The sequence below is a fragment of the Grampus griseus genome (genome assembly GCF_964374135.1).
Source record: "Grampus griseus genome assembly, chromosome: 3".
NCBI lineage: Eukaryota > Metazoa > Chordata > Mammalia > Artiodactyla > Delphinidae > Grampus > Grampus griseus.
Window position 1 is genome coordinate 164,784,872 of NC_139019.1, and position 27,804 is coordinate 164,812,675.

At 55.7% G+C, this 27,804-nt stretch overlaps 3 protein-coding genes across 5 annotated transcripts; 2 read left to right on the forward strand and 1 right to left on the reverse strand.

Annotated features, from left to right (window-relative positions):
- The first annotated feature begins 3,817 nt into the window (after positions 1 to 3,817).
- Positions 3,818 to 6,505, forward strand: ACP5 (acid phosphatase 5, tartrate resistant). Of its 2 annotated transcripts, none has more exons than XM_082650951.1 (5): positions 3,818 to 3,942; positions 4,164 to 4,460; positions 4,671 to 4,798; positions 4,917 to 5,262; positions 5,655 to 6,505. In XM_082650951.1, the coding sequence occupies exons 2-5, from the start codon at positions 4,164 to 4,166 to the stop codon at positions 5,931 to 5,933; spliced, it is 1,050 nt and encodes a 349-aa protein (XP_082507077.1). In that variant the 5' UTR covers positions 3,818 to 3,942; the 3' UTR covers positions 5,934 to 6,505. The 2 variants fall into 2 exon arrangements, with proteins under 2 accessions (XP_082507077.1, XP_082507078.1); XM_082650952.1 differs by having other exon boundaries at positions 3,855 to 3,942; positions 4,333 to 4,460.
- Positions 6,506 to 12,519: 6,014 nt separating this feature from the next.
- Positions 12,520 to 17,539, forward strand: ELOF1 (elongation factor 1). Of its 2 annotated transcripts, XM_082652208.1 has the most exons (5): positions 12,520 to 12,636; positions 15,097 to 15,230; positions 15,411 to 15,481; positions 15,743 to 15,848; positions 16,810 to 17,539. In XM_082652208.1, exons 2-4 carry the CDS (start codon positions 15,115 to 15,117, stop codon positions 15,805 to 15,807), a joined length of 252 nt encoding a protein of 83 aa, XP_082508334.1. In that variant the 5' UTR covers positions 12,520 to 12,636; positions 15,097 to 15,114; the 3' UTR covers positions 15,808 to 15,848; positions 16,810 to 17,539. The 2 variants fall into 2 exon arrangements, with proteins under 2 accessions (XP_082508334.1, XP_082508333.1); XM_082652207.1 differs by lacking the exon at positions 16,810 to 17,539 and having other exon boundaries at positions 15,743 to 16,410.
- A 2,087-nt stretch (positions 17,540 to 19,626) lies between these two features.
- Positions 19,627 to 26,327, reverse strand: CNN1 (calponin 1). Its single transcript, XM_082651033.1, has 7 exons — positions 26,171 to 26,327; positions 24,032 to 24,153; positions 21,593 to 21,659; positions 21,346 to 21,483; positions 21,042 to 21,152; positions 20,412 to 20,558; positions 19,627 to 20,331 (listed from the first exon to the last, which is right to left on the reverse strand). Exons 1-7 carry the CDS (start codon positions 26,231 to 26,233, stop codon positions 20,086 to 20,088), a joined length of 894 nt encoding a protein of 297 aa, XP_082507159.1. The 5' UTR covers positions 26,234 to 26,327; the 3' UTR covers positions 19,627 to 20,085.
- Positions 26,328 to 27,804: the final 1,477 nt, after the last annotated feature.

A 27,804-nucleotide genomic window follows, 5' to 3' on the forward strand; every position in this document is an offset into this window, starting at 1 on the left:
AAAGCCAGAGAAGCAGCAGCAAACACCACTGACTGCAGACAGCTCTTGTTGCCTCAGACCTCATTCGGGTGGGGAGACAGACTGAAAACAAGATAAGCAGAGTTTGGCTCATCAGGCCTTGATAAGGGCTACTGAGAAAACTACAGCAAGTTAAGAGGGAGTCAGGATGGGGGTGGGAGGGATGCTTTTTAGATAAGTTAAAGGAACTTAAATACAGTGGGAGGGAGCCACGGTGGTAGCTGGAGAAGGAACAGCCTTCTAGGAAAATGGAACTGCAAGTACCAAAGCCCTGAAGTCAGAGCGAGGGCTCCTATTCCGGGAAGGGTGAGAAGGCCAGAGGAGTGGTGAGAGCTGGGGCGGAGAGGGGAGGGGAGGACAGGGAGGAACTCAGCCATGGGATTGACGTTGTTGTTGGGAAGCAAGGCAGGAGTGGAGGGGGAGGGAGGCTCAGAGCCAAATCCTGATCCACCTCCACAGAAAATCAGCAGAAGCGGGCTCCCCTGAGTGAATGGAGGGAAAAGAGTTTACTCGGAACCCCAGAGGGGACCAGAGAGATATAGCCAAGGGTTCACAAGTTTCATTACACACTCCGCAAGAAGTCTGATTTCTTTTCATGTGCATGTGCTTTTGTACTTTTTAATTTAAAAGATATAGAAGATGTTAACATTTGACAAACTTAAAAAATTGTATCAGTAGGGAATTCCCTGGCGGTCTAGTGGTTAAGACTGCACGCTTCCACTGCAGTGGGCATGGGTTTGATCCCTGGTCAGGGAACTAAGATTCCTGTGTGATGCACAGCATGGCCAAAAAAAAAAAAAAAAAAAAAATGGTGTCAATAGCATACCATTTTTCAGAAGACACATGTAGGCATAGAAAAATTAATGGAAAAAAATTACTGAATAGTCACTCTCTACGCAGACGAGTGTAATCATTTTCCTTGTACTTTTCAGTATTTTCCAACTTTTCTTTAAAGACCAGGTAATACGATATGATAATAAATATTATAATTTTGTGTGATTCCAAAAAAATACAGAAAGCATAGAAGATAACCCCTCAAACACCCCCAGACCTGCCACATGAAGAAGCAAATGTTAACATTTGGTCCTAATTGCTTCAGATAATTTTTTTTTTCCTTTTCTGTGAAAGGAAAACAGTAGGGATAAAGTTGAAGCCCCCTGCCTGACACTCCCTTGTCCCTGAGCCCCAATTCCATTCCTCTTCCTGTCTCCCCAGAAAACAATCCCTGCCCTGGACCTGTGATGAGGTCTTTGCTTCCCATGTTTACATTCAGACCACAGATACGTTAGGAGGAAGTTTGCATTTATTCTGCTGGCAAAATAACAGCGATTTTCAAGCAAAAATCCAAACAATACATAATGTATAAAATGGAAAGAGAATGCCCCACCCCACCCCCAAAGAATGGAAAGTAATTAACAGCTAGAATATAAATTTCACCAGCACATGGGGCCCCAGCAGAGCAGGTATTTCCTATCTGTCTTGTTCCCTGCTGGGTCTGCCAGTACTGGGCATACAGCAGGTGCTCAGTGCATGTCGAATCCATGTTTAAGTTTCTTGGATCATGCCTATTTTCAAAGTAAACTGTTTTATTTTGGAGTAATTATAGATTTACAGGAAAATTGCAAAAAAAAAAAAGCAAAGAGTTCCAACATACACCTCACTGTTGCCTCTATGGCCAGCATCATCTGAAACCACGACATACCTGGAACATGTACGCGATTCTGTTTCTTAGTTGTGTTACTATTCACAAAACTCCAGGCTTTCTTTGGATGTCACCAGTTTTTCCACAAGTGCCCCTTTTCTGGCCCAAGATCCCACATTCACTTTGTCCTCCCGGCTCCTGGGTCTCCTCCAGTCTGTGACAGCCCCTCAAAGGTTGCTTTTTCATGACTGGGCCATTCTTGCAGAGTTCTAGGCAGGTACTCTGTAGAATATCCCTGGATTTGGGTGTATCTGGTATTTTTCTCATCATAAGCCTGTGGTTACAGGTGACAGGAGAAACCCAGGAGGTGAGGGGCCCTTCTCATGACATTATGTCAGGGCCACGTGATATCAATAAGACATCACTATGCTGTTCACCTGGACCATCTGTTAGGGCGGTGTCTGCCAGGTGTCTCCACCAGAAAGTTCCCGTCTTTTGCTTTCCCTTGTTTACTCTTCAGATGAGACTCTTTTGCCTCCCACCCACCTTCAAAAGGAGGCGGGAAGGGTTGCAGCCCCAGCTCCTGAAGGGGTGTTTCAACATAAATTATTTGCGATTCTAAGTAAGATTGGACTCTTCTGCCCTCACACCTAAAGACAAGGAAATTGAGGTTGAAGATGAGACTTCCTCACTAGAGGGTGGCGCAGCCCGGGGCTGAGGCCCCACCCAGCGCTGCGATCGTGGGGGCCGTGGGCGCCCCAAGTGCGCAGGCAGGTGGAGACTCTGCCTGCGTGGGGACAGAGGGAGGAAATCGGGTCCCCGAGCCACCCTGCCCGGCCGAGCTGCAGCCCAATCGGCAGGTCTGCGCCGCCCTCCAGGGAGCGTTACCTCCTGTTACAGAAGTGCGCCCCGCAGGCGTGGTGGCGCGCAGGGGCCCAGCAGCATCCCCGGGCGCGCCGGCCTGGCCAGGAGGCCCAGGCGCCCGCGTTTGCAGCCGGGGATCGCCTGGGCCGCCCCCTGCCCGCCGGCAGGGCGGGCTAACTGCCGCCTCCTTAAAGCCCGGGCAGCCCCGACGGCTAGCACCCCGCACTCCTGCAGCTCGGCTCGCAAGGCCGCGCCTGGCCTTGACCCCTGGCCCAGCCTTTGCCAGGTGAGACCGCCCGGCGGCGGGAGGTCTCCACCCGGAGGAGCTGTCTCCGCCTGCCCTCGTGACCCACTTCCTGTTTGTCGGGGCTGCAGGGCTGTGAATGAGGGGCCCCCATCCACTCTCGCAAGAGGCTGTAGGGAACCAGCGTGAGTGTGCAGGGGGCAGTCAGGGCCAGGAGGAGGGAGGCAGGGAGGGGAGGGGCAGGTCAGAGCGGCCTCAAGTGCAGGGGCCCCGCTGCCCCATAGCCTGCCCCCCTGCCCTCGGGGTCTGAGGGTCGAAAGTCTGTGGTCACACGGCTTGTCACCAGCTGCCTCCTGCCTGGGTTCCTCCTCCTGAATGGGGGGTGGGGCAGAGAGGAAGGTGTGGGCAGGACTTCCTGGAAAAGGGAGCCCCTGCTGTTTGGGGGAGGGGGGGTGACCCTGGGACTCGGGCTCAGATGTTGTCAAACACACCTCACACACCGGACCTACAACTCAGCTGAGAAACACAACACAGAGACACACAACTCGGCTCGGCCACATGACAGGGACACACAGCTCCCCGTCGCACACACACAGTTCCACTTGAGGACGCAGGCGCGCGTCACAGGCTTGCCACACAGGCCCTGCCAGCGCAGTGTCCACAGCCACGGGGACATGGGACTCCCAGGCACACAGCAGACATGTGACCGAGGCAGGCACGCTTGGCTACACACAGAAAACAGCTCAGACACACCCAGGCACTGGCAGACAAACACGTCCGCGGAAGACACGGACACACATACGGGAGGTGCAGGGCCGGGGCGCACAGATAGAGCTGCGCACACAGCACACACGAGGCCCAGGACACAAACGCGCTCCTGTGGGCAGACGCGGAGCTTGTGGGGCAGGCGCGGCTGCACTCATAGGCCAGACCCCCCCCCACCCCCCACTCCCGCTCCCGCCTCGAATCCCGTGTCTGGCCGCCTGGGAACTAACTCCAAGGCTCACATGACCCGAGGGGAGGGCTTCTGGAACAGTTGGCGGAGAAACTGCATCATCCCCTCTAATGATCCATTTCCGCCCCCAGGGAATAAAGGCTCAGTGACGGCCAGTTCTGCTCTGGAGCTCACCTGCCTCTCTGAGCCCCCAGCCGACTGACTTGTGCCTCCCCCAGGGTGAGTACTGGGCCCGGCATACCCCTGCTTCCCCGCCCCGCTGGCTGGACCCTGCCCGCCCCCTGACCCTCCCAGCCAGCTCTTGCACTCAAGTCCCGGGAGCTCGGGAGCCAGGCCATCCCTGCAGGGAGCCATCTCCTCCTTTCTCAGAACAGGGCAAGTAGGGATCTCTGGGGGGCGCATGCTGCCCATGCCCCAGACGTTTGTCTCTCCCCTCCCAGATGGACACGTGGACGGTGCTGCTCGTCCTGCAAGCCTCGCTGGTGCTCCCCCTGGTGCTCCCCTGGGCTGCCGGCATCAGTACCAACACCCGCACCGCCCCCGCCCCTGTCCTGCGCTTTGTTGCCGTGGGTGACTGGGGAGGGGTCCCCAATGCCCCGTTCTACACAGCCCGGGAAATGGCCAATGCCAAGGAGATTGCCAGGACCGTGCAGATCCTGGGCGCAGACTTCATCCTGTCCCTGGGGGACAATTTCTACTTCACTGGCGTGCAGGATGCCAAAGACAAGAGGTTCCAGGTGTGCGCCGCTGGAGTAGGTGTGGAGGCGGGGGGATGCGTGGAGAAGCCACTCGACCTTTTGACTCTGGAGAGGGCAGAGGGAAGATGACACTTGTAGACGCCTAGCACACTCAGCGTCTCCCTTGTACATAGCGCCTGACTCGGTGGGAGCATCCAATGGCTGCTTGAACCTGCGGGGGGGCGGGGCTCCCTTCTCTGTCTGCTGCAGGAGACCTTTGAGGATGTGTTCTCTGCCTCCTCACTCCGCAACGTGCCCTGGTACGTGCTGGCTGGCAACCACGACCATCTGGGGAACGTCTCGGCACAGATAGCCTACTCCAGGATCTCCAAGCGCTGGTGAGCCTGCCCCACCTTCTATCCATCCCTCCGCCAGCCTCGCTCAGGTGGGCAAAGAGATCCATCAGCCAGAGCTGAGCCTGGGGCTTCTCTGCCACCACCTCCATCCCATCCACAGGAACTTCCCCAGCCCTTACTACCGCCTGCGCTTCAAGATCCCACGGTCCAACGTGTCCGTGGCCATCTTCATGCTGGACACGGTGACACTGTGTGGCAACTCGGACGACTTTGCCAGCCAGCAGCCCGAGAGGCCCCGCAACCTGGCGATGGCCCGCACGCAGCTGGCCTGGATCAAGAAGCAGCTGGCGGCGGCCAAGGAGGACTACGTGCTGGTGGCCGGCCACTACCCCGTGTGGTCCATCGCCGAGCACGGGCCCACCCACTGCCTGGTCAAGCAGCTGCTGCCGCTGTTGACCACGCACAAGGTCACCGCCTACCTGTGTGGCCATGACCACAACCTGCAGGTGAGGGAACTGAGGGTGGGCGAGAGCCTGGTAAGGGGTCCCCAGCCCAGCCACTGTGCCACGTGGCATATTGGGGTCCTCCTGCTGTGTGGGAGCCCCCGGAACGTCACTCTCTCTCAAACTCTATGCTCGCTAACCAGAAAACAGCCCAAAGTTCCCTAAAAGCCATCTCACGGGTTCCAGTTGACTATTGATTGCTCAGAGCAATACACTCTCACACGTGGGAAAACTGAGGCCCAGGACAGGAGGGGGTGGGGTATGTCCCTTGCTCAAGGTGACTCTGTGGTCCATCACAGGCCTGACCCTGGACTCAAGACAGGTAGACACCAAGCCAGTGGTAAACCTCACTGAGGGGCTGGGGACTCCACTGACCCTGCTTCCTCTGTCCGCAGTACCTTCAGGATGAGAACGGCGTGGGCTTCGTGCTGAGCGGGGCCGGGAACTTCATGGACCCCTCAAAGAAGCACCTGCGCAAGGTCCCCAATGGCTACCTGCGCTTCCACTACGGGGCCGAGAACTCACTGGGTGGCTTCGCCTACGTTGAGATCAGCCCCAAAGAGATGAGCATCACTTACATCGAGGCCTCGGGCAAGTCCCTCTTCAAGACCAAGTTGCCAAGGCAAGCCAAGTCTGAGCACCAGCACCGACGGGGGCTCCACGCTGGGGCCTGAGTTAGGGGCGCCTCCCAGCTGGTGGGTGAGTGGGTCCCGCTGGGACCCCCTGCCCATGGGCAGGCTTTCTCAAGGGCCGGTGGTGCTACGGCAGAGCAGGAAGGAGAAGGACAGATGAGAAACTGTGGTGCCACGTGGCCTTTGTGACAAGGATGCCCATATACGTGAAAGAAGCATGGACACGTGTTCCGGCCAGAGTGCCAGGCCCCTTGGCCGGGCTCGCCCAGCCTGAGTTCCGGGCATTGGGGGACAGGGAGGGAAAGCCCTCCCCTGGATCAGGCATCCTTCCGTCACTGCCAAATAGTCAATAAAAAAAAATAGTTGCAGAGGCTGAACGTGTATCGTGAGCATCCCTTTCCTCACCTCACCGGCGAGATGCATCACCTGGGTTTGAAAGGGTCTGGGCTCCCCCACTTGCTGGCCTGCGTCTCCATCTCTAAGCCTCATCCATAACCAACTGGCCTCATACATGGATGCGATTTTAAGTAAAGACCAAACACAAAGAAGGGTCCAACGTGAAGCAAGCCTTCCTCCCCCATGCTCACCTTCCTAGGGACAGCCATCATCATGTTCTTTCCTTCCATAATAAAAACATCCTCCTTTTTTCACACAAAACATCACAATGTATACGCAGTTCTTTTTTCCTTTTTTTTTTTTTTTTTCTTGGCGGGATCTTAGTTCCTAGGGATCGAACCCATGCCCCTCACGGTGGAAGCACGGAGTCTCAACCACTGGACTGACAGGGAGGTTCTTTTTTTTCTTCTGGGGTTGTGGCGGGGGGGGGTGTCTATTTAACCACAAGTGGACTGTTCATATCAGAACATTCATTTTTGTTCATTTCACTGTGGAATCGGTGCTATTCATATGGTTCGAAAATCTAAACTGTAGAAAGGTAAAATATCTCTCACCCCCTTCCCATCTGTCCCTCCACCTTTCCAGAAAGGAAATAGCTTTCTGTAAATGCCTTGGGCTTCCTTGCAGGATTTCAGTGCTCAAATGAAAGCAAACCTGAACGGGTTTTTTCCTCCCCTTTCCCACTGATCTGCACCTTGCTTTTTTGGTTTTGGTTTTGTTTGCTTTTTCAAACTAACTTCATTGTGGTCTAATTGACACCTTTTGAAATTCTGCAGTTCAGTAAGTTTTGACAAAGGCATACACCCACAAACCCACCACCACAATCAAGATAAAAGCATTTCCTGCACCCCCAAAGGTTCTCTTCTTCAATTTGCTGTTTCTGCCTGTCGTACCTGGAGATCTGCCCACCAGCCCTCTGGGGGAGCTTCTTTCTGCAGCTACAGAGGCCCCACTGTGTGCCAGTCCCCAACTGTCTATCTAAACAGCCATCTACTGAGGGTCGCCTGGATTGCTATCCTCAAACAATGCTGCCATAAATGACCCACACATTCATTTCCTACATATGCAGATATGCTTGTAGGATAAACCAATCTTTTCCAATCTCTCCCTCTTACCAACATAGCTGCAGTGGACACACCTGGACCCATGCTTTTGCACATCTGTGCAAGTACGTACGGAGGAAAACTTCCAGAAGCAGAATTATTTCAGGGCCTGTTGCTGCCGAGGAATGCTGAAAGCAGAATGCTCACCCTGAACTAAAAGCTGCAGAGAAACCCAGTTCCCCTCTGGGCTTCTGAGTTGACTAACACCCACCACAAACGGCCTGAGCCAGCCCGTCACAGGAACTGCTCTCTTGGCCTGCCCTCAACGGCCACTTCAGCTGCTACGGGGCCAGGGACCCAACTGTGTGGGTCCAGCTGCCAGCCCACCTAAATAGAACGAAATAGCACCCTGGGTAAAATAAGTGAGGTTACTGAGTTCTGGGCAATGGGGGTGGAGCTGTCTCCTGAATCGAGCCTCCTTTGGTCACTGCCAAATAGTCAATAAAAGAATACCTGCAGGGACTTCCCTGGTGGCGCTGTGGTTAAGACTCTGCACTCGCAATGCCGGAGGCCCAGGTTCGATCCCTGGTCAGGGAACTAGATCCCACATGCATGCCGCAACCAAGAGTTCGCATGCCACAACTAAAGGAGCCCACTAGCCACAAATGCTGCAACTGAGACCTGGCGCAACCAAATAAATAAATATTAAAAAAAAAAAAAAGAATACCTGCAAAGCCTGAACGTGTATCGTGAGCATCCCTTGCCTCACCTCTCTGGGGAAAGGGACTTGATGGAAGTGGCACCTTCTGCTTGCTGCTTTGTAGCAGTCAACACTGCTGAATTTGTTACAAGGTAACATGTGTTACTATTAAAATTAAGCAAAGCTGGGGCTTCCCTGGTGGCGCAGTGGTTGAGAGTCCGCCTGCCGATGCAGGGGACGCGGGTTCGTGCCCCGGGCCGGGAAGATCCCACATGCCGCGGAGCGGCTGGGCCCGTGAGCCGTGGCCGCTGCGCCTGCGCGTCCGGAGCCTGTGCTCCGCAACGGGAGAGGCCACAGCAGTGAGAGGCCCACGTACCGCAAAAAAAAAAATTAAGCAAAGCTGTCTTACCAGAATGCCAGCCCTGAGTTCTTTCCAGCTGACATTACCACCCACCAAGCTCTATGCCAAATGAACCCGCCATCCCTTCTAATCCTGACCCAGGAGGAAAGGGCCGGCGTCATCCTGGCTTCTCAGAGGACAGAAGCTCAACAGATTAAGTCAGGCGCCCAAGGTCATATCCAGGAAGCGTCAGACCCTCAATCTTAACCACGACAGTCAAGGCAGCTCACGGCCACCTGGCCTCTTCCCACTGACTCAGAGGCTCCAAGCCGGCAGGGGTCTGAATCAGAAGTCAGCCCAGTGTCCCTGTTTGCAGGGCCCGGAGTGTGGAATTAGCCCAACATCCCAGTTCACAGGGAAAAGGAGAAGTGACACATCCAAGCTGGCACAGGGAACTAGTGGCAGAGAGGGCGATTGGCCCCCCTCCTCCACAATGGCCAAGCATGTCTACCAAGCACCAAGGACCAAGTCCTGTGCCAACTCAAGGAGCACCCAAAGGAATAAGGCAGGATAGACACATGCCCTCCTAGAGGGCTTCCTTCCAGCTCAGGGGACAATGTCAGCCAGCACACGGCCATGGGTAGAAAGATTCCTTGTAGGAAGCAACCTAAGTGTCCATCGACAGATGAGTGGATAAAGAAGATGTGGCACATATATACAATGGAATATTACTCAGCCACAAAAAGAAATGAAATTGAGTTAATTGTAGTGAGGTGGATGGACCTAGAGTCTGTCATACAGAGTGAAGTCAGAAAGAGAACGTAGAGAATGGACTTGAGGACACGGGGAGGGGGAAGGGTAAGCTGGGACGAAGTGAGAGAGTAGCACTGACATATATACACTACCAAGTGTAAAATAGATAGCTAGTGGGAAGCAGCTTCATAGCACAGGGAGATCAGCTCGGTGCTTTGCGACCACCTAGAGGGGTGGAATAAGGAGGGTGGGAGGGAGTCACAAGACGGAGGGGATATTCGGATATACGTATGCATATAGCTGATTCACTTTGTTATACTGCAGAAACTAACACAACACTGTAAAGCAATTACACTCCAATAAAGATGTTTAAAAAAAAAAGATGCCTTGTAAATTACAGGAAATAAGATGGCAGAATTCCTGGAGACCAGTCACAGAGTCTCATCTCTTCCCGCTTTTCCTGAGCAACTGCATCTGATTCAACCATCACGGATATTATCATCTCCCCACTCCCCTCCTCACACCAGGTGCTGGGCCTGGCACCGGCACCCTCACTCAGCCAGGAGGTTGTCAATGGAGAGTCAGGCCACATCCACCCTCTCAACAGCCTCCAAGGCCAAGACTCATGAATAGCAAGGTGAGAAAGCCGCCTTGCCAAACAGCAAAACGCACTGTCATCAAAACAGCATGACCCTGGCTCCGGGAAAATGTCCAGAGGGAATCCGGAAACAAATTCAAGAACACATGAGAACGTGATGTAGGTTAAGGTGACATTACAACTTCCCAGGAAAGATGTTATCTGCCTTGTCGGTTAGCCCAGAACAAAACACGACCTGAACCCTACTTCAGACCGTCTACAAAAATGAATTCCAGAGGAATCACATGTTTTAGTGTAGAAATAAAATACAGTAGAGTAAATCAACTACCCTCCAAAATAAAATAAAAATTAAATTTAAAAAATACAGTAGAAAATGAACATCTACACAAAGATCTGAATGAGACAGTACATAGTAGCTTTATTCATAATCGTCCCAAAAAGGAAACAACCCAAATGTCCATCCGTAGGTGAAAGGATAGACAAACTGTGTCCATCCCTACAACGGAATACAACTCAATGATAAAAAGGAACAACTACTGATAAACACAACATGGACGTAGGGAATTCCTTGGCGGTCCAGTGGTTAGGACTCCACGCTTTCTGAGGACATGGGTTCAATCCCTGATGGGGAACTAAGATCCCACAAGCAGTGTGGCCAAAAAAAAAAATGGACACGTTGCAAACGTACTGAGCTGAGTAGAAGAAGCCAAATTCAAAAGGCTACGTTTTGTATGATTCTGTTTATGGGACTTCCTCAAAAACACAAAGCTATAGGAACTGAAAACAGATTAGTTGGTGTCAAGGGCTGAGGGTGGGGTAGGGACTGACTACAAAGAGACATAAGGAAACTTCTTGGGGGGATGGAAACAGTCACTATCATGATTGTGGTGATGGCTTCACAGGTGTATGTATATGTCAAAATGTGCCGTTTATTGTCTGTCAATTATATCTCAATAAAGATGTGAAGGAAGGGAGGGAGGAAGAAAGGGAGGGAGGGAAAGAGAGACAGAGAAAGAAAGAGAGGAGAGAAAGGAAGGAAGGATGGAAGGAAAGGGAGAGAGAGAGAAGAAAGGAAAAGGGAAAGAAAAGACACAAAACCTGTGAACCTGGCAATCATGACTACGGCAGCCACACAATAATTATCTGTATGTGTATTGACCACTAAGTGGAAATAGCAAGTTGCAAGGTAACATGTATGGTATGATCCCATCCTGTGTGTATCCAGGTTCGTACAAGCACGGAGAAGGGGTCCTCCAGAGAGGCACTGCCAAGGGTTAAGCTTGGCAGTTCTGAGAGTAACACTGCCCTCTAGAGGACTTCTTGGAGATAGGTCTATTGGAAATACATCGATAGATCTCTTGACAAGTTATTTTCCTAATCGCTCCAATGAAAGAGCTCTTATCAAGATTGCCAGGGACCAAACACTTGCCAAAGTCAACAGTCAATTCTCTTTCCTCATCTTACTCAAACTCACAGCCACATGTGACACAGCTGATCACTCTCCTCGTCTTGAAATACCTGCCTCTGGAGGCTTCGGGGAGAGGGCAACCCACGTCTTCCTCCTCCTACCTCACTGTTCTGCCCAGTCTCTTGCTGGCTCCTCCTCCTAACCTCTAAGGCTGGGGAGCCCTGGTGTCCTTCTTAGCCCTCTTCTTTTGCTACACTTTGCCCCTTACCCCTGAAACCATGTGACCTCCTCTGGCCCCAAGACTTTAAATAACCTCCATATGCAGATGACTCTCAAAATCACATCCAGATCCTTCTCCTGAGCTCCTGGCCTCTCTTCCAAAGGCCCCTTCCAGAGCCCCTCTTGCTTGTCTCAGACTAATCACAGCCAAACACAACCCTTGACCGCTCCTCCGAATTATCTCTGTTGAGCCTGCCTCATCTGAGTAAGAGGCAGCGCCCAGGGTCTCCACCTTTGACACTCCTCTCTCCTTCACTCCCTCTTAAGTTCTATAGGTGCTACTTCTGTCTGTGTGACTTCCACTCAGGCTTTGGATTCCATCCTGAGCATCGGCCTCCCAGGGAAGCCTTCTCTAACCTCTGTACTAGTTTGGCAGCCCCCTCCACCATCACATGCTCTGAGATCCACACACTCCTCTCTGCTGCGCTGAGCAGTGTAGCAACTGACCCTTTATATTTCTGTCCAGCCTCTTCACTACATCGTGGAATTGTGGAGCTTTGTTTTCCCCTCCCCCAGCCCCCACCTGCCTGTCCAAACTCATGTATTATAACTTCGGCACTCAAAGTGTGGTCCCGCAGACCAACAGCACGTATGGCACCGGGGACCTAGTTAGAAAGTCAGACTTCCAGGCCCCACTTCTGACCTAATGAACCAGAACCTGAATTCTAGTAAGATCCACAGGTTCTTGTTAAAGTTTGAGAAGAGCTTCTTACAAGCTTCCCCCGTTAACTCTGATTCAGCCATACTGGTATCTGTCGTTTCTTAGCACTGAGATATCGGAATGTGCCCGACATCGGGGAGACCCAGGTGAGCTGCGAGGAGCTGGGGCTTGAAGTGGGAGAGAAGGCACGTGAAGATACTGCAGCCATGGGAGAGGCTGCCTTTCCAGTGCTGCTATGGCCCGGTCCACCGCTCCTGAAACGCGGGAACTGCCACCACGGAAGCTCACTAGAAGTAGCGGCCACTCGCGCACCAACTGTGAAATGCGGTCCAGCCCTCGCGCACGCGCACTGCGATCCCGCCTCCGGGCCCGGAATGAGTACAGAGAAGACTTACTCTGTGCGTGCGCACACAGACACTGGAGGAGGCGGGGCTTACTCGCTGGGAGGTCCCGGCCTCGGGTGGGTGAGACAGAAGGGGAGAGGAGGGATTTCCGCTTCCGCCGGGAGCTGGAAGTCACTGTCTCCCGGGTGAACGAGGCTGTCGCAAAGATCGTTGGCGAGTGCAGGTGAGGGATCGCGCGGGCGGGCTTTGGGGCCGGGTGGGACTGGGCGCTCCGCGACCCCGGGGCGCTGACGGGGTCCTGGAGGAGGGGCCCAGGGCCCAGGGCTTGGGGGGCGGCCCATCGGGGAACTTGACTCCCCCGGGTCCCAGCGGGTCCCAGCCCGCTGTTCGGAGGCCTGGCTTCTACCGGCGGCCGGCGGGAGGCGACGCCGAAGCCTCGGTGAGCCTGGAAGGACGGCCCACCGGCCTCCTCTTGAGTCCCGGCAGGGTCGGTGGCTGAGCCCTTTTCCAGCCCCCACCTTGGCGCGCTTTGGACTTAGATCGCCACAGAAGTACAGTCCGAGGCCCCTGGAGTTTTATGTGCAGGCCAGACTCCCTTTTCTGGAGTGTGGTTGGCGGGTGCTGTAGTCACCAGGGAAAAAGATTCTGGGGCCCACCTGTAGCTTCTGATTCAGGAGACTTGTTTATATTCAACAGTTATTGAGCTCTTAATGCATACCAGGAACTGTGCGTGCTGGGGATTCAGCAGTGGGCAAATCATGCTCCCACCCGAACCCGAAAAAACTGACATTCTAGTGCCGGGAGATCTGGGGGTTAGGTTCAGAAATCTGCATTTTTTGAGCACCCCCAGGTGATTCTGGTGCGGGTGGTAACCAGGGCCAGGCTTTGGGGGGAAAAATTCAACAGAACACTACCCCTGTACCCCCGAAGGTTAGAGCCTGGGCTGCAGAACTGGCTCCGGCTTAGTAAAGCCTACTGGGTCTTGTAGGGTCTGGCCGCTGCTCTCCTGTTGCATCTCACACCCATCTCCCCGTTACTCGCTGGGCTTCAGCTGTACCAGTCTTCTTTCTCTTTCTCAAGAAAAGCTTCTTCTGCCTTGGAGCCCTTGCAGTTGTTATTCCCTCTGCCTGGACTACCATGCATGGTAGCCTTCTCTTATTCAGGCCTCAGCTTAAATGACTCTTACCCAAGGATTCTTCCAGCTCCACCCTTAGGTAGCCCCGTCCCAGAAGCGTTCACTCAGCCTGTTTCATTAACCTCATAGCACTTAGCAATATTGGAAATTATCTCCCTTATTAGTTAGCTGAAGGGTCTGTCTTCCTCCGCTAGAATATCAGTTGCACAAGAGCAGATACCTTGCCTGCCTGGACTGCAGCAGTGCTGTGGTTTACTGTAGGCTTGGCATTGGTCATTCATTCATTCAGTAAATCTCTGTTGGGAGCCAGCTCTGTGCCACGAGCTGTTCTAGGCGCTGGGGATACAAAGAAAAGACAGAAATCCCTGCCTTCAAGGAATTCACATTTGGAGGGTGCTGGGCAGAGTTAGAGATGCAGGGAGACCAGTGAGGATGCTGTTGTGATAATACAGGCCAGAGATGACTGGAACTCAAGACTCAGACCACGGAGCTGGCCCTGGGAGTGGTGAGAAGTGGTCAGATGCTGGATGTCTTTTAAAGGTAGAACAGTAGGGTCAGGATGGGATAAGGGGTGTGAGAGAGGGCGAAAGGAATTGAGGATGAGTCTAAGGTTTTTGGAAAGATGGACTTGCTGCCTGTGGGACAACACATTGAGGTGTTCGGAGCTCGGTTTTGGACAGGTTCTGTTTAAACGTTTGGTAGCACCGGGTAGGAGTGTGGCTGAGGCAGGTGGCCAGGGGAGCCTGCAGTTCAGAGAAGACGTCGGTGTAGAGGAGGCATTTGAAGCCCTGACGCTGGGTGAGATCTCCATGGAAATGATGGAGATGGAGAGGGGAGGGGTCCAAAGACTGAGCTTGTGGACTCACCATCATTAGCGAATTGACGGGGTGAGGATGGGGTTGCAGCAGCAGCAGAGACTGCAAGAAGCTGCCACTGAGGAGGGTGGGAGAGCCCTGTGAGAATGGTGGGAGGAGGAACCGGTGTGTCCAGTAGCCTGAGGAGTGAGGGCTGCCCCTTGGGGTGGACAGCATGGAAGGGGCTGTGGAGAGAGGGTAGGAGGGAACGCAGACAGCTCTGCTAGAAAAGCTCACAGAGAACGAAGGGGTGGTTTTTAATGATGGGAGAGGTCATAACAAGTGTGTTTGTTAATGATCCAGTAGAGAGAGAAGATGTGACGTTGGGATCCAAGGCACAAGGTAGCAAATTGTTTTCGTGGGGCGCGTGGACGTTCTTCCATAGCAAAGGAGAGAAGGTCGAGTGGGTGGTCCTGGGGACTTGTGGATTGTGGATGTGGTCTGACTGCTTCTGTCTACTCAGTGAATTGGAAGCACCCTTAGTTAAGAACAAGGATATTGCATAGAGAGTGGTCTTAAGTATAAGTGGAACTCTGGTCTTTATCTGGCAGGCTGCTGACCTCCACTGTCACGGAAGAATGATGCCAGAATGGGGAGGCGGGGGTGGGGTGGGGATGACCGCTTCCTACAGCGTCGAGCCAGAGGGACGCGTGGGTCCCACGAGTCGCTGACTTCTGCCCCCATCCTCCCACAGGTTTGCCCTCCTGCAGACATGGGGCGCAGAAAGTCAAAACGGAAGCCACCCCCCAAGAAGAAGATGACAGGCACCCTAGAGACCCAGTTCACCTGCCCCTTTTGCAACCACGAGAAGTCTTGTGACGTGAAAATGTGAGCGGGGCCCAGGATCCTGCCTCATGGGGCCGGCCCTCTCCTTCCTCGGTCGGGGGGTGGCTTCCCCCCACCCCCACTGTCTTCCATTCTGTCCCCAGCCCTCCTGGTTAGGGGGATCGTCACCCACAGACACAGGCCCTTTCGTTCACTAAGTTCCCGCATCTCCTCCCGTTCCAGGGACCGGGCCCGCAACACCGGAGTCATCTCTTGTACCGTGTGCCTGGAAGAATTCCAGACGCCCATCACTTGTATCCTTGGGAACCCGGGCTTTCCCCAGGGGACGGGGGCGAGGCGCCAGGGCTGCTCTGCCCAGAGTAGGCTGCTCAAGGGCACCCAGCCCTGCTGCGTGCCCTGGTGGTGTGGCCACCGAGAGGAACCAGTGCCACGTGCTGACTTACATGGGGTGACAGGCTTCAGGGCGGGGTCTGGCTAACAGTAGCGTGAACAACAGAAGTATGTATAGGAAAGGGGTCCAGTGCTACCAGTTGCCCTTGACCTCAGCGGCTCAGATCTGTCGGAACCAGTGGACGTGTACAGCGATTGGATAGATGCCTGCGAGGCAGCCAATCAGTAGCAACGCAGAGGACCCACTCCCTTGGCAGCCTCACCCGCTGGGTACCAATCCAGAGACATTCCAGGGTCCAGGGTGTGGGTCCAGGGCCTCTGCAGCCCTGTGTGTGTGTGTGTGTGTGGAGTGAGTGTGGGCATGGGTGTGAGTGGGTGTGGCTGCAGGTGTGACTGTGGGGGTGTCCTCGTGGGCATGGGGTAGAGTTGAAGGGTTGCTGGGCCCCAGGGGCCTGAACTGCCTCCCTTGGCTCCGAAAGCCTTTGACTTACTCCCTCCTCTGGCACCTGGCTACCTGGCTTTGGGGCCCTGGCTCCTCCAGGGACCTGTGTCCTGACATCATAGGTGAGGGCAAGCCCAGCAGAGGCTGCCTCGGGACTCTCCAGCGTCTTACCCCACCTCACCAGCACTTGTCCATTTGAACTGGACCAACTGCTCATCCTCCTTCCCTGCCTTCCAAGGTGTGTGGCCTGGGACTCAAGCCACAGCCCCACAGGCCCCCTGGCAGGGCGGCCTGTTTTCACGTTTGGCCACTTTTGTAGAGGAGGGAGGGGCTGGGTTGGGGATAGCTGTCGATCACCAGCCCTTAAATAAAGCAGCCAACGCGAAACTCCCAGCTCTCTGCTTTCCTGGGCTCTGGGTCAGACCCAGGGGCTCAACGAGGGAACGGGGGAGACTGAGGCATTCAGAGGTGGCCTGGCGGGCCACTGGAAGGGTCAGCCCTTCAAACCGTACAACGTTTTATCCACTCTACAAGCATTCAAGGTGAAACCAGGGCAGTGTTGGGCTCAGGGGACAGGGATAAACCCACAGACATCTGGCCAGGCGTTTACATGTTTATGTCCGATGTTTACAGTCACAGCAGAAGCCGGGGCCAGCAGAGCCCAGGGTGGGGATTGGGGGAGTCAGAGAAGGCTTCCTGGGGGACAGCCTGAAGGAGCTAAGGCTCAGGGGCCACACTGGGCCAGAGGCCAATGTCAGGTTTGCCTGCCTTGCCCCCATGTCGCGACAGCCGCCCTGAGGAAGGAAGATGCTCACGGATGAGGAAACAGGCCCGAGACAGGAGGTCACCGGCCAAAGGTCCCACAGCCAGAAGACTGCACGGCTGCCGGGCCTTGAACCCAGGAGGCCTGGCTTCACAGCCCAGCATCTTACTTCCTCCTGAGTCCAGGGTCCAGGCTAAGGGAACAGCTCCTGGCTTCCTGGGGGGGGGGGGCGGTGGGGAGCACTGGAGAAGAGTAAGGGACCCTTGTCCTAGGGTCGAGAGGAGTCTCTCCGGAAGGCTGGAGGTGGAGCCAGATGCACGTGTAGGGTGTAAGAAGAAATGCCTGGGCTTTGTCCCTGGCTCCTGGCAGGAAGCTTCTAAAACCCTTGGAATTTCCTGAGCAACTGGAGTACTTTTTGTCATCCATAAAGAGCCCCTTTTGATCACAGGTGAGATTATGCTAATGAAGTGACTTAGAGTGGGGCCCTAGGTAGTCTCAGGAAGGGGCAGGACGCAGAGGAGGAACTCAGTCAGCCACACCCACCAACCTTCGGGAAGGGGAAGGGACCTACAGATGAAGCACGAGATGAGGACAAGATTTGGTGAGCTTCCGCCCTTGGTGAACACAGGGAGGTGCTGGGACACTGGGAGAGGGCATGGAAGCTCCACCCTCCTTCCTCATACCTTGCCCTAGGCATTTCTTCCATCTGGCTCCTCCCGAGTTATATCCTTTTATAATAAACCAGTGATGTAATGAGTAAAATGTTTCTCCGAGTTCTGTGAGCCACTCTAGTAAATTAACCAGATCTGAGGAGGGGGTGGTGGGGGCCCGATCTCCAGCTGGTGGCTCAAAAGCACAGGTAAACCACCTGCACTTGTGATTGGCAGCGTAAGTGGGGGAGGGGCAGTCTTGGACAGAACGCTTATCCCATGGGATCTGACGCTTCCTCCAGGTAGAGAGTGTCAGAACTGAGTTAATTGCTTGGTGGTATTGGAAAAAACACACCTTAACAAGGCTGATGGTGAGACCCCAGATGGTCTCGTGGTGCGGAGGGCCTGACGCTTCGGCAGTGTGGGGCGGGTCCATCTCCTCCACCTGGCCTCGTGAGCCTGGGCAGCAAGTGACTTGTGCTTTGGCTTCCTCGTTGGTACAGTGGGAAGGATGATGGAACCTTCCTCCCAGGGCCACGCTGAGGATGGAGGCACCTGTCATGATTCCTGGCACAGTTCCAACAGACTCGGACCCACCAGGGCAGTGGGGGATGTGAATGGCCGAGAAGATGCTGACCAGGCCAGAAGCCCTGGCCACCAGGCCCAGCCACTGGGTCCGGCATGTGTCCCCCAGGGCCCTCTCTACCCTGACATACCCCTCCTTGGTGCTCCCACCTCCCCCTCCAAGGCCCTAGGTGGGGTCCCCTGGCTGAGGCAGGACCCAGCGGACACAGGCAGAGTGGTGGACAGGTGCCGGGGCGGGGGGGGATGCCCTCTGGGGTGCAGGGAAAGGGGGCTCCTGCCAACCAGGGCCCGCCCACCCCAGTCTTACAGACCAAGTGCTAATATGGTGCTGTTTTCCCAAGAAGGCAGGGCCCTAGGCCAGGCATGGATCCTCCTCAGCATAGCTTCCCCGAGCTGGCCCCATGGTAGCAGGACTTTGGGTAGCAGGACTTAGGGTAGCCAGGCCAAGAGCGCCTGGAATCCAGTTTACGAGGCCCCAGGGGCCGTGTGCGTCTGTGCGAGCGGGTCTTCCGATGTCTGTCTCTGCAGGTCCCCACATTGCAGCCTCGCCCCCTGCCCTGGGGAGGGAAGGGGAGAAGACCGCTGTGCCCCCAGCATGGCCGCATCCTCTCGTTGGAACCCTGGCATTTGATAACTTCTGGGCAGGTTAGCTGGGGCCCACATCACCGGGAGAGCAGGGTCTCCTCTGAAATGTGGGGAGGTTGGGACCTTGTCCAGACTTCTGGGATCCTGGGCTGGCAGGCCAGGCGCCTGGGCCAGCTGCACCCTGCAGTCAGCTACTTAACTGCTCTGTGCCAGTTGGTAAAGGGCTATTGCCAAAGTGCCTCCACTGTGCCCATCCAAAGTGGGCACATCTTTCCAAAGTGCCCATCTTTCCCCACTGCCCTGTCCCCTCCCACCTTCCCACAGTCTACTTCAGGACTAAAGGGTTCTCTCTGCCCACAGGGGCCTCCAGGACCTGGCTGGTTGTCCATTCTCATGGTCAGTACCAAATGTCATCCCCTGTCCGGAGGCGTCATTTCATTTAAGCTCCCTGTGACCCCACAAGGTTCCATGTCCTCATTTTCCTAATGCGAAAACAGGCCTAGGGAAGGGAAGTGACTTGCCCAAGGTCACCTAGCTGGCAAGCTGCAGAACTGTGATTTACATCCCATCTAGCCCGTTCCGGCGCTTGGCCTCAACGCAACCCACAGGCTCCCAGGGAAGGTACATGTGTGTGTGTGTGTGTGTGTGTGTGTGTGTGTGTGTGTATTGTGTACCTGTGTGAGGGTTTATGTTTTTATGTGCCTTGACGTAGGAGTGTGTACTGCATGTGTATCTGTGCGTGAAAGGGTATGTGCAGTAAGGCTGTACAGAGCGTGTGTACACCATACACACGAAGTGTGCGTGCATGTGGATTTCGTGTGTGAGTCGGGGTGGGGGGGAGCCCATCCTGGGTCCAGCGAGCTCTGTGAGCTCTGTGTGTGTATCTTAGGGTGCATGTGAGTGTGTGTGTGGGAGATGGGGTGTATCTGAGCGAGGCCACTTATGCGTGTGCTGGAGCCACCCAGCCTCTGTGACAGCAGCCCTGAGTCCTCAGGTGACTTTACAGCCATTTATTGTGCTCCAGTGAAGTAGAAAAAGAAAGTGCTCGCGTTACAAACACCGCTGTCACATCCCTTAACGCCAGCTGCAAACCAAACCGCGTGTGTCCGCTGGGGGTCTGGGCATGCAGTTTGCTCCCACTGTGGGAATGGGGGAGGGGGGCGAGCCTGGGCTCTGGGGGCTTCGCTTGGGGGGGCTTCTTGTCCTGGGGGACCCACCTGTGGGGAGTGGGGGACAGCGGGGTAGCTTTGCTCAGTGCGTCCTTTGGGTGCTGTTGGGAACACCCGGCTCTATGCTGGACCCAGGGAGGAGCCCCCTTTCCTCCCCCAGGCCCCCCCCAGTCTGCTCCCCCCAAACGCTAACCCTGTAGGCAGGTGCCAGGGGGCTGGAGGAGCCATGCAGGGGGAGGGGGTCGGCGGGCCGGGCTGGGCCCTGCCAAGAGCAGCACCGGCCTCCCCGGGGGAAGGCGGGAGGCCCAGGGCCCTAGGCGGAGTTGTAATAGTTGTGCGGGTGGTGGTCGTGGGCAGGCTCGCCCAGCTCCGGGTACTCGGGCGTCAGGCAGTACTTGGGGTCGTAGACCTGGCGGGGCAGCCCATACACTGTCATGCCCCGCTGCGAGGCCCCCTTGTTGCTGCCCATCTGCAGGCTGACATTGAGCGTGTCACAGTGCTCCATGCCCAGCCCCGGCTCGAAGATCTGCCGCTTGGTCCCGGGAGCAGTCATGCCGGCCTGCGGAGGGCAGTGCAGTCAGGCCGAGGGGACGGCGAGGGGCACAGCCCCACCAGCCCGCCCCATGGCCCCCCACACACCTGGCTGGCTCCCTTGTTGGTGCCCATCTGCAGGCTGATGGTGGCCTGATCCAGGGGCTGGTCTGTGCCCAGCTTGGGGTCGTAGAGGTGGCGCCGGGTGCCGTAGGCTGTCATGCCCTGCTGGCTGGCAAACTTGTTGGTGCCCATCTAGGGAGCCAGAAGGAGAATCACCCCTTACAAATCTCACGGTGGGCCACAAGATGTAACTCATGTCAGCAGACACTTACATGGCCCTCTAAGGAGGCACTGTTTCCACCCTCAGGCTACAGACTGGAAACTGAGGCCCAGAGAAGGTGGGTCACTTGACTGATAGGTGGCCTGACTTCCAGGGTTCAAGTTCCAGCCCGGCCACTCATCACATGGGCAATCCTGGCAAGTAAGCTATCTTCTCCAGGCCTCAGTTTTCCCGTCTGTATAAAGGGTATGCTGGTAACAGTACCCACCCCCTAGAGCTGTCGGAGGAGTGAGTTAGGGTATGGAAAAATGCCAAGCGTATAGTCTAGTAAAGGCCAAATATCCTGCCACCCCCCTGCCAAAGCCTGCAGGGACCAGGGCGCCCTCCCAGCCTCCTCCACTCCCTGACCCTCTGCTCAGCTCAGCAGTGAGACCCGGATGTAGAAGGGGCGGTACCTGCAGCCCGATGATGTTCCGCCCTTCTCTTAGCTTCCTTGGCTCAAATTTCCGTTCCTGCTTCTCTGCATATTTCACTCCCACGTTCACCTTGTTCCCTTTCGTCTTGGCCTGGGGAGGGTGAGGGAGGCAGGGACTGACAAGGAAGCCCTGGGCCACACTGTCCCCTCGGAGACCCTAAGCAGCACCTGCTTTCCCCCTCCCACCCACGCGGGGCTCAGAGGGCACAAGTGGCCCCACCCGCATCCCAGCCCCGAGCGCCCGCAGCCTCCCGGCCCCATGCCCACCCTTCAGCCACACTCACCATGCTGGCCAGGGCCAGGAGGGTGGACTGCACTTGGGTGTGGTTGGTGTTCTCGAACAGGTCGTTGGCCTCGAAGATGTCATGGGGCCTCACCCCGTACTTGGTGATGGCCTTGATGAAGTTGCCGATGTTCTCCAGCTGGAGGGGAGCCGGTGGCGGTCAGGGGTGGGAGGGGAGTGGGGGTCTGGGTGGAGCTCTGAGGGGCTATGGGCCAGGGGTCGAAAGAGTTAAGAGAGTCTGGGCTCACCTGGTGCCAATTCTGGGTGGACTCATTGACCTTCTTCACAGAGCCTGGCTGGAGCTTGTTGATGAACCTGCAAGGCGCAGGGGAGGGCACTGAGGAAGGGGACCCCTACTGCCCCCACCCAAGCCCAGTCCAGCGGGACAAGGGGTCAGGATGATGGTCAGTGGGAGCTTTCCTTTTTTCTGTTTCCCACTGCAGCCAGCCCCCAGCTGCAGCCCCACCACAGACCGTCCGCACACACAGGCAGGACCCAGATGGGAAACCAACCCCAGGGAGCTAGACTCGTTCAGGTCAGAATGTCTCCCGATGGAGGGTGTAGGGGAGTCTCCTGGGTGCACCTGCCTCGCTCGTGACCATGTTTCAATCTCCTTTTGCGAACCGCTACACCTCGGAGAGCCCGCAGCTCAGAACTGGGACCTCTTCTCTGGCTACACTCACCCCCTTGATCTCATCCAGTCCCTTGGCATTTTATTTTATTTTTTGGCCACACTGCGCGACATGTGGGATCTTAGTTCCCCGACTAGGGATCGAACCCGTGCCCCCTGCAGTGGAAGCGCAGAGTCTGAACCACTGGACAGCCAGGGAAGTCCTCTCTTGACTTTAAATGCCATTCACATGCCAACAACTCCCCAACATCTTCCTGCAGCCCACCTCTTACTCTCCATTCCAGCGCCCCACATGGGTGTCTCAAATCAAATTCACCCTACCTGGATTCCTGACACCCACTTTCCCCCACAGAACTCCCTCCATCCTCCCCGGCTCAGTAAACCCAGCCCTCCAGGTCTCAGACAAAGCCCTCCGCCGCCCTTGACTCTCCTCTCCCTCTCTCTCACCCCCACATTCCATCCCTCAGCAATTGCTTTTACTCTGCCTCCTGAAGACTTCCAGAAGCCCACCTCCGCCCTGCTCTGAGCCACCAGTGTCTCTTTCCTGGGCTCTTGCCTTGACCTCCCCTTGGGCTCCCAGCTTCCACCTCATCCCCTCCAGATGCTTGTCATCCCATGGCTAAAATGGCCTTCTTAAAACAATTCCATATGGTTTATCATAGGATATTAAATATAGTTCTCTGTGCTATACAGTAGGACCTTGTATAACTTTGCTGTACAGCAGAAGTTAACACAGCTGTAAATCAACTATATTTCAATTAAAAAAAAAAATTTCCAGTTACTCCCCAGTTCAGAGCACTCCCATGGTTTCCTATTGCCTTGAGAATAAAAGCCTAACTCCATAGTATGAAGGATGAAGAGGCCCTGTACCATCTGGCCCCCAGCTAACTCCCTCCACTTTCCCTGATCACTGAGGCATGCTCCCACCCCAGGGCCTTTGCACTGGCTGTCCCTGCTGCCTGGCCCACTCTTCCCTAAGATGTCCTGCCGGCAACTTCCCTCACTTCATCCAAGATTCTGCTTCAATATTACCTCTTCAGAAAGACCTCCCAGACCATTCTGTACAAAGCAACAACCCTTCACCCCATGCCCCCCGCCCCCCATCCTTCCCAGCTCGACTCTTCTTCATGGCATTTCCCACCACAGGCAAGTATGTGATTATTTCATCAATTATTTGTTCAATCACCCCCACCAGGACTAAAGCTCTGTAAGCGCCCCAAGTCAAGTGTGTTTTGTTCACTATCCCCAGCGCCTAGACCTGGCTGGCACACAACAGGTGCTCCCTAAATGCACCTCCTCCATAAACGGGTGGGTGGCCCTGCACTCTTTAAGGCCTGGGACAGCAGACCATCCCCCGATTCCTTGGATATGGTAGAACATCATCCCCCAGCCCCTCTCTTTCCAGCAGCTAGGGCTTGGTAACGCTGTGCCTTTGGGAAGCTTCCCTAGCACAAGCTCTGGCTCTTAGGGTCACCCTGCCCTGGGTCAGACTCAGAGAAAAAGACAGGACCCCAGCTGGGCTCAGGGCCCTACCCAGAAATAGGGTTGCAGTGAAATCTAGGAGGTGGAATCTGGAATCGGGGCTTGGGAGCTGTCGAGGGTTTTCCTCTCCCTCAGTGATTAGGTTCTGAGAGGGGGAGAAAATCAGGGCCCACTTAAATTACTGTGGCACATCGCTCAGGTCACCAAGCCAGCAGCGGACAGCTGATGTGGCCCAGTGCCTTTTCGCTGTGACCTCCCTTCCTTGGGACTCTAGAGACCATACATGTGGCTGCCCCGTATGCGTTGGCGGTTCAGACTCTAGATTCGGAAGTCATTTCTGTTGGAGCAGCGTGGGACTTTGGGCTTTACCCGAGGCTTTACCCGAGGCTCAGTTTTCTTTCCTGTTAAATGGGCACAGTGGTTACCTTTATATCTGATACCTCACAACAAAGGTATCAGATAGAACGTGCCCAATCCAGCTCTGAGCTCTCGGTCATTTGAGGAGCTCAGGTAGTAGAGATGAGCGGTTGGGGGCAGCCCAAGGCAGAGTCTGAGCCATGAGTGCCGCACTCACTCGCAAAGAATGATGCCGTCTTTGAGGCCGTCCATGAAGTTGTTGCCAATGCGGCGCCCTGTCACCCCCTCGATCCACTCTCGCAGCTCCTGTTCCCGCTGGTGGTCGTACTTCTGGGCCAGCTGGCGGTGGGGGACACAGAGAAGGTGGTGAGGACGCAGTGGGGAGCAGGGTTGGCTCCCAGGCCCAATCCAAGCTTCCCTAGGTCTGCTCTCTTCCCTCGTCCCTTCCCAACTAAGGCAATTCTGTCCCAACGTCCAGCTGAGGGGGGTGGGGGGGGATGTGCTGAGGGCCAGTGTTGAGGCGGCACCTGCCCAGGGGCCATTCCAGGCATTCTGAGGTTTGGCACCACCGAATGTGGATTAAGGGGTGGAGAACGAGATACTCAGAGCTGGGGGGCGGCGCCTGGCCTCTTGGTTCCCCCTGCAGACCAAACTTGGGGTTTAACTTCCCCTGGCCCTGCCCCCCCTGGGAGTTTCAGGCAGGGGAGGAGGAGCCCTAAGGAGGTGCCCCCGGATGCCGCCTTGCAGGGGACAGCTCTGTCTTATATCTCTGTCTCAGTGTCTCTCTAGGTCCTCATCCCTGGGGCCCCCTCTCTGGCTCGGGGTGAGGGCCTGTCTTTGCCTTACTCCTGGCCCCGTGCATGTCTGTATTTCTCTGTCTCTCTCCCCATGGCACGATGTCCTCAGTCTCTCTCCCAGCTCTGTCTGTCTTTCCTAGGCACTGTCATCCTGTCCCCATCTCTTCGTGTCCGGCTGGGGGTGGGCCTCATAGCTCGTCCATCTCTGCTTTCATAGGTCTCTCTCCATCTCTCCGACTTCAGGTTCCCTGCCTCGGGCGAGGATGGGGCTCAGCGTTCTCTCCACCTCTCCATCCCTGTCTCAGTCTTATCTTGCTCCAGGCTCGCCTTCCCCCATCCGTCCCTCTCAAGTCTCAGGCTTCCAGTATCTCTGCGTCTCTCCCCCACCTCTCCTCTCCCGCTTTGCCCCCGCTCCGTTTCCCCAGAACTCTCTACCCCAGCCCAGACAGGCTCCGGGCCCCTGGGAGACCCGGTCGCCCCTTCTTCTGGGGGAGGGGAAAGAGGAGGGGAAGGCCCCCTCACCTGGCCCCGGCCTTGCCGCCCCCCTCCCCATCAGCCCGGCTTTATAAAGCAAACCGGCCCTTATATAGCGCGGCCCCGCGGGCCGGGCTCCCGAGGCCGCCTTATATGGCGCGGCGGCTCCGCTCGGCTCCTGGGCCGGCGCTGGGGGGAGGGGGGGCGACGCTGGGATCTGTCTCCTGCCCGAGCACCCGTCCCCTACCCGCCCCCTCCTCCAGCCCCAAGGATCCCCCCGACCCAGGTTCCCAATTCCAGCTCCCCATTTCCTGCCTGTGGAACCCTGGGAAAAGCCACCCTGAGCCTCGGTGTTGCCCTCTGTCAAATGGGGCTGGGACTCCTCCCTGGGCAATGCTCAGGGGATTGTTCCAGTGGGTTGGGGACTTCAAGCTCGCTGCCCTGGAGAAGCTGATGCCATGGGGGACGCGGGCCGCAAGTTCAGGGGCCCAGTTCTGAATCTCTCTTATATAGGACCTGAGCTACTTGTCTCTTCTTTCTGACCCTCAGTTTACCCATCCATAGCATGAAGGCGATGTCCCCATGTCCTCCCACCCCCAGAATTAGGAGACCCCTGCTTTGTCCCGAATGCCCACTCTCTGCCTATCCCCAGCTGTCGCCGTTTCCTTCACAATCTCCAACACCTTGGGGCCTCACCCCCCAGGAACCCCAGCTCTGGAGCACTCCGCAAATTCTTAGTCGGGCTAGGGGGTGTGGGCAAAATCAAGTCCTTCCCCAGACCCCCAGAAACAAAAAGGGTTAACGGGGGACTCTAATCAAGTGGGGTCTCACAATGGGCCAACCGCCTCAGTTTACCTGTGACTGCCTGCATGCCCCCCCATTTCACACCCCAACAGGAGCTGAGGGCTCTGGGATGCTCAGGCCAGGGAGGAAGGCAGCCCCTTCCCCATATACTCGTCCTTTTTCTCTCTCAGGTTCCAAGTCATATGGGATAGGCAGGAAGGGGGTCCAGGGAACCCCAAGTGTGGGGCCTCTGGCCTGGCAGGGCAAGTGGGCCAGGTCGCGGGGAGGCCCTCCAGCCCTACCTTGTTCTTGACCTCAGCTGACAGCCCGTAGGCGGGGCCTCGGTTGAAGTGAGCAGAGGACATGCCGGCTGATGGTGGACAGCGGTGGCAGCAGCGCTGAAGAAGGCGGCAGCAGCTGAAGATCCGTCTGCACCCTCTTCCCTCCTCACATGTTTTTGAAGCTCGGGAGGCGGCCCGGGCCTCTTCCAAGGCCCGTCCCATTGGCCATAGAGGCCTGCCAAGGGGCGGGGCGCCCCCCACCTTGGCCAGCCCCCCTTCGTGATGTCAGGGCCTTGGTATTGGGAGCTGATTGTGTCATTGTTTCCACCTAGGGGGGCGGCCTGGGTTATTCATTTTTGGGGCGGCGGGCAGCTTGGCCAGACAGAGACCACCAACCTTTCCCCACTCCCCACTGTTCATTAGGCCTCTGGCTGGGTCTCCTAGTCTCTTTGTGTCTGTCTCTGAGGCCATCTCCCCACATCTCTGAGGTCATCTTTCTTCATTTCTCTCCTGTCTTGAGGCAGGACTACCACCTGTGGTAGTTTATGGAGCACCACCTTGGTTTTAAGTCCAGACACCAATAGTCTATAAGTGTAGGCCAGCCCCTTCCCCTCTCTGAGCCTCTGTTGCCTCACCTGTAAAATAGACGAATGATAATGCCTGCTCATGAGGGTGTTGTGAGGATCAGAAGAAATAATGCCTGGGACCTCCCTGGTGGTCCAATGGTTAAGACTCTGTGCTTCCACTGCAGGAGGCACGGGTTTGGTCCCTGGTCAGGGAACTAAGATTCCACAAGCCGGGTGACGCAGCCAAAAAATAATGCCTCCAATATGCCCAGGGCAGTGCCTGGCACAGGGAAGGACAGGGAATAGCAGTATTTCTGCTGAGAATCTGGCACCCCACTTCTGTCCCCTCCATCCCCTCATAAGGACCTGGGGGAGCAGACATCCTGGATCTCACCCTCCCCATCCACCTGTGGGTTGCCTGAACCACAGAGTGGCTGTGTTAGTGGGTTCCAGGCCATGGACACCCCCATATATTCCTGTCCCAGCCAGGCTGGCCTGGAGGGAACACCTGCAAGCAGCCCTGCCTGTCCAGATCTCACCCCTGTACCATAAGGGTGGATGACATGCCCACGTCATGCCACGTATGTTTAGGCCATGTTAGTGACACTTGGATACCATGTCAGCAACCATATCACACACTAATGATACATCAAGGACATGCGATTTGCTGGCCACATGCTAAGGGCACAGCTGTGATGTACTAATAATGACAACAGCCCTTATGTTAGGCCCTGGTCCAAATGCTGTACATGTATCCACTCATACATACCTCACAACACCCTCAGAAGTGGGTGCTGCTATTCTATGCCCTTTACAGATGCGGAAACTGAGGCACCGGGGTGTGGAATCCCTGTCCCAGTGTCACACAGCTCACTAGTGACAGAGCAGAATTTGAACCCGGGCCTCTGCCCCTAATGCTATGAGGCTAAGGCAGCGTTTCTCAATCTTGCTACTGTTGACACCCCGGCTGGATAATTCATCGTGGGGGCGGGGGTCTGTCCTGGGCATTGCAGAACTTGAAGCAGCATCCCCAGCCTCTACCTACTCAGTGCCAGAAGCAACACCCCCCCTCACTTTAGTCTTTTTTGT

Excerpts from the sequence above, each read along its gene's own strand:
- CNN1 (XM_082651033.1), bottom strand. The coding sequence starts at position 26,233 with ATGTCCTCTGCTCACTTCAACCGAGGCCCCGCCTACGGGCTGTCAGCT. Across the intron at positions 24,154-26,170 it reads CAGCTGAGGTCAAGAACAAG|CTGGCCCAGAAGTACGACCA; the intron begins GTAGGGCTGGAG and ends CCCCACCGCCAG. Across the intron at positions 20,332-20,411 it reads CCAACAAGGGAGCCAGCCAG|GCCGGCATGACTGCTCCCGG; the intron begins GTGTGTGGGGGG and ends TGCCCTCCGCAG.
- ELOF1 (XM_082652208.1), top strand. The coding sequence starts at position 15,115 with ATGGGGCGCAGAAAGTCAAAACGGAAGCCACCCCCCAAGAAGAAGATG. Across the intron at positions 15,231-15,410 it reads AAGTCTTGTGACGTGAAAAT|GGACCGGGCCCGCAACACCG; the intron begins GTGAGCGGGGCC and ends CTCCCGTTCCAG. Across the intron at positions 15,482-15,742 it reads ATTCCAGACGCCCATCACTT|ATCTGTCGGAACCAGTGGAC; the intron begins GTATCCTTGGGA and ends TCAGCGGCTCAG.
- ACP5 (XM_082650951.1), top strand. The coding sequence starts at position 4,164 with ATGGACACGTGGACGGTGCTGCTCGTCCTGCAAGCCTCGCTGGTGCTC. Across the intron at positions 4,799-4,916 it reads TCCAGGATCTCCAAGCGCTG|GAACTTCCCCAGCCCTTACT; the intron begins GTGAGCCTGCCC and ends TCCCATCCACAG. Across the intron at positions 5,263-5,654 it reads GCCATGACCACAACCTGCAG|TACCTTCAGGATGAGAACGG; the intron begins GTGAGGGAACTG and ends CTCTGTCCGCAG.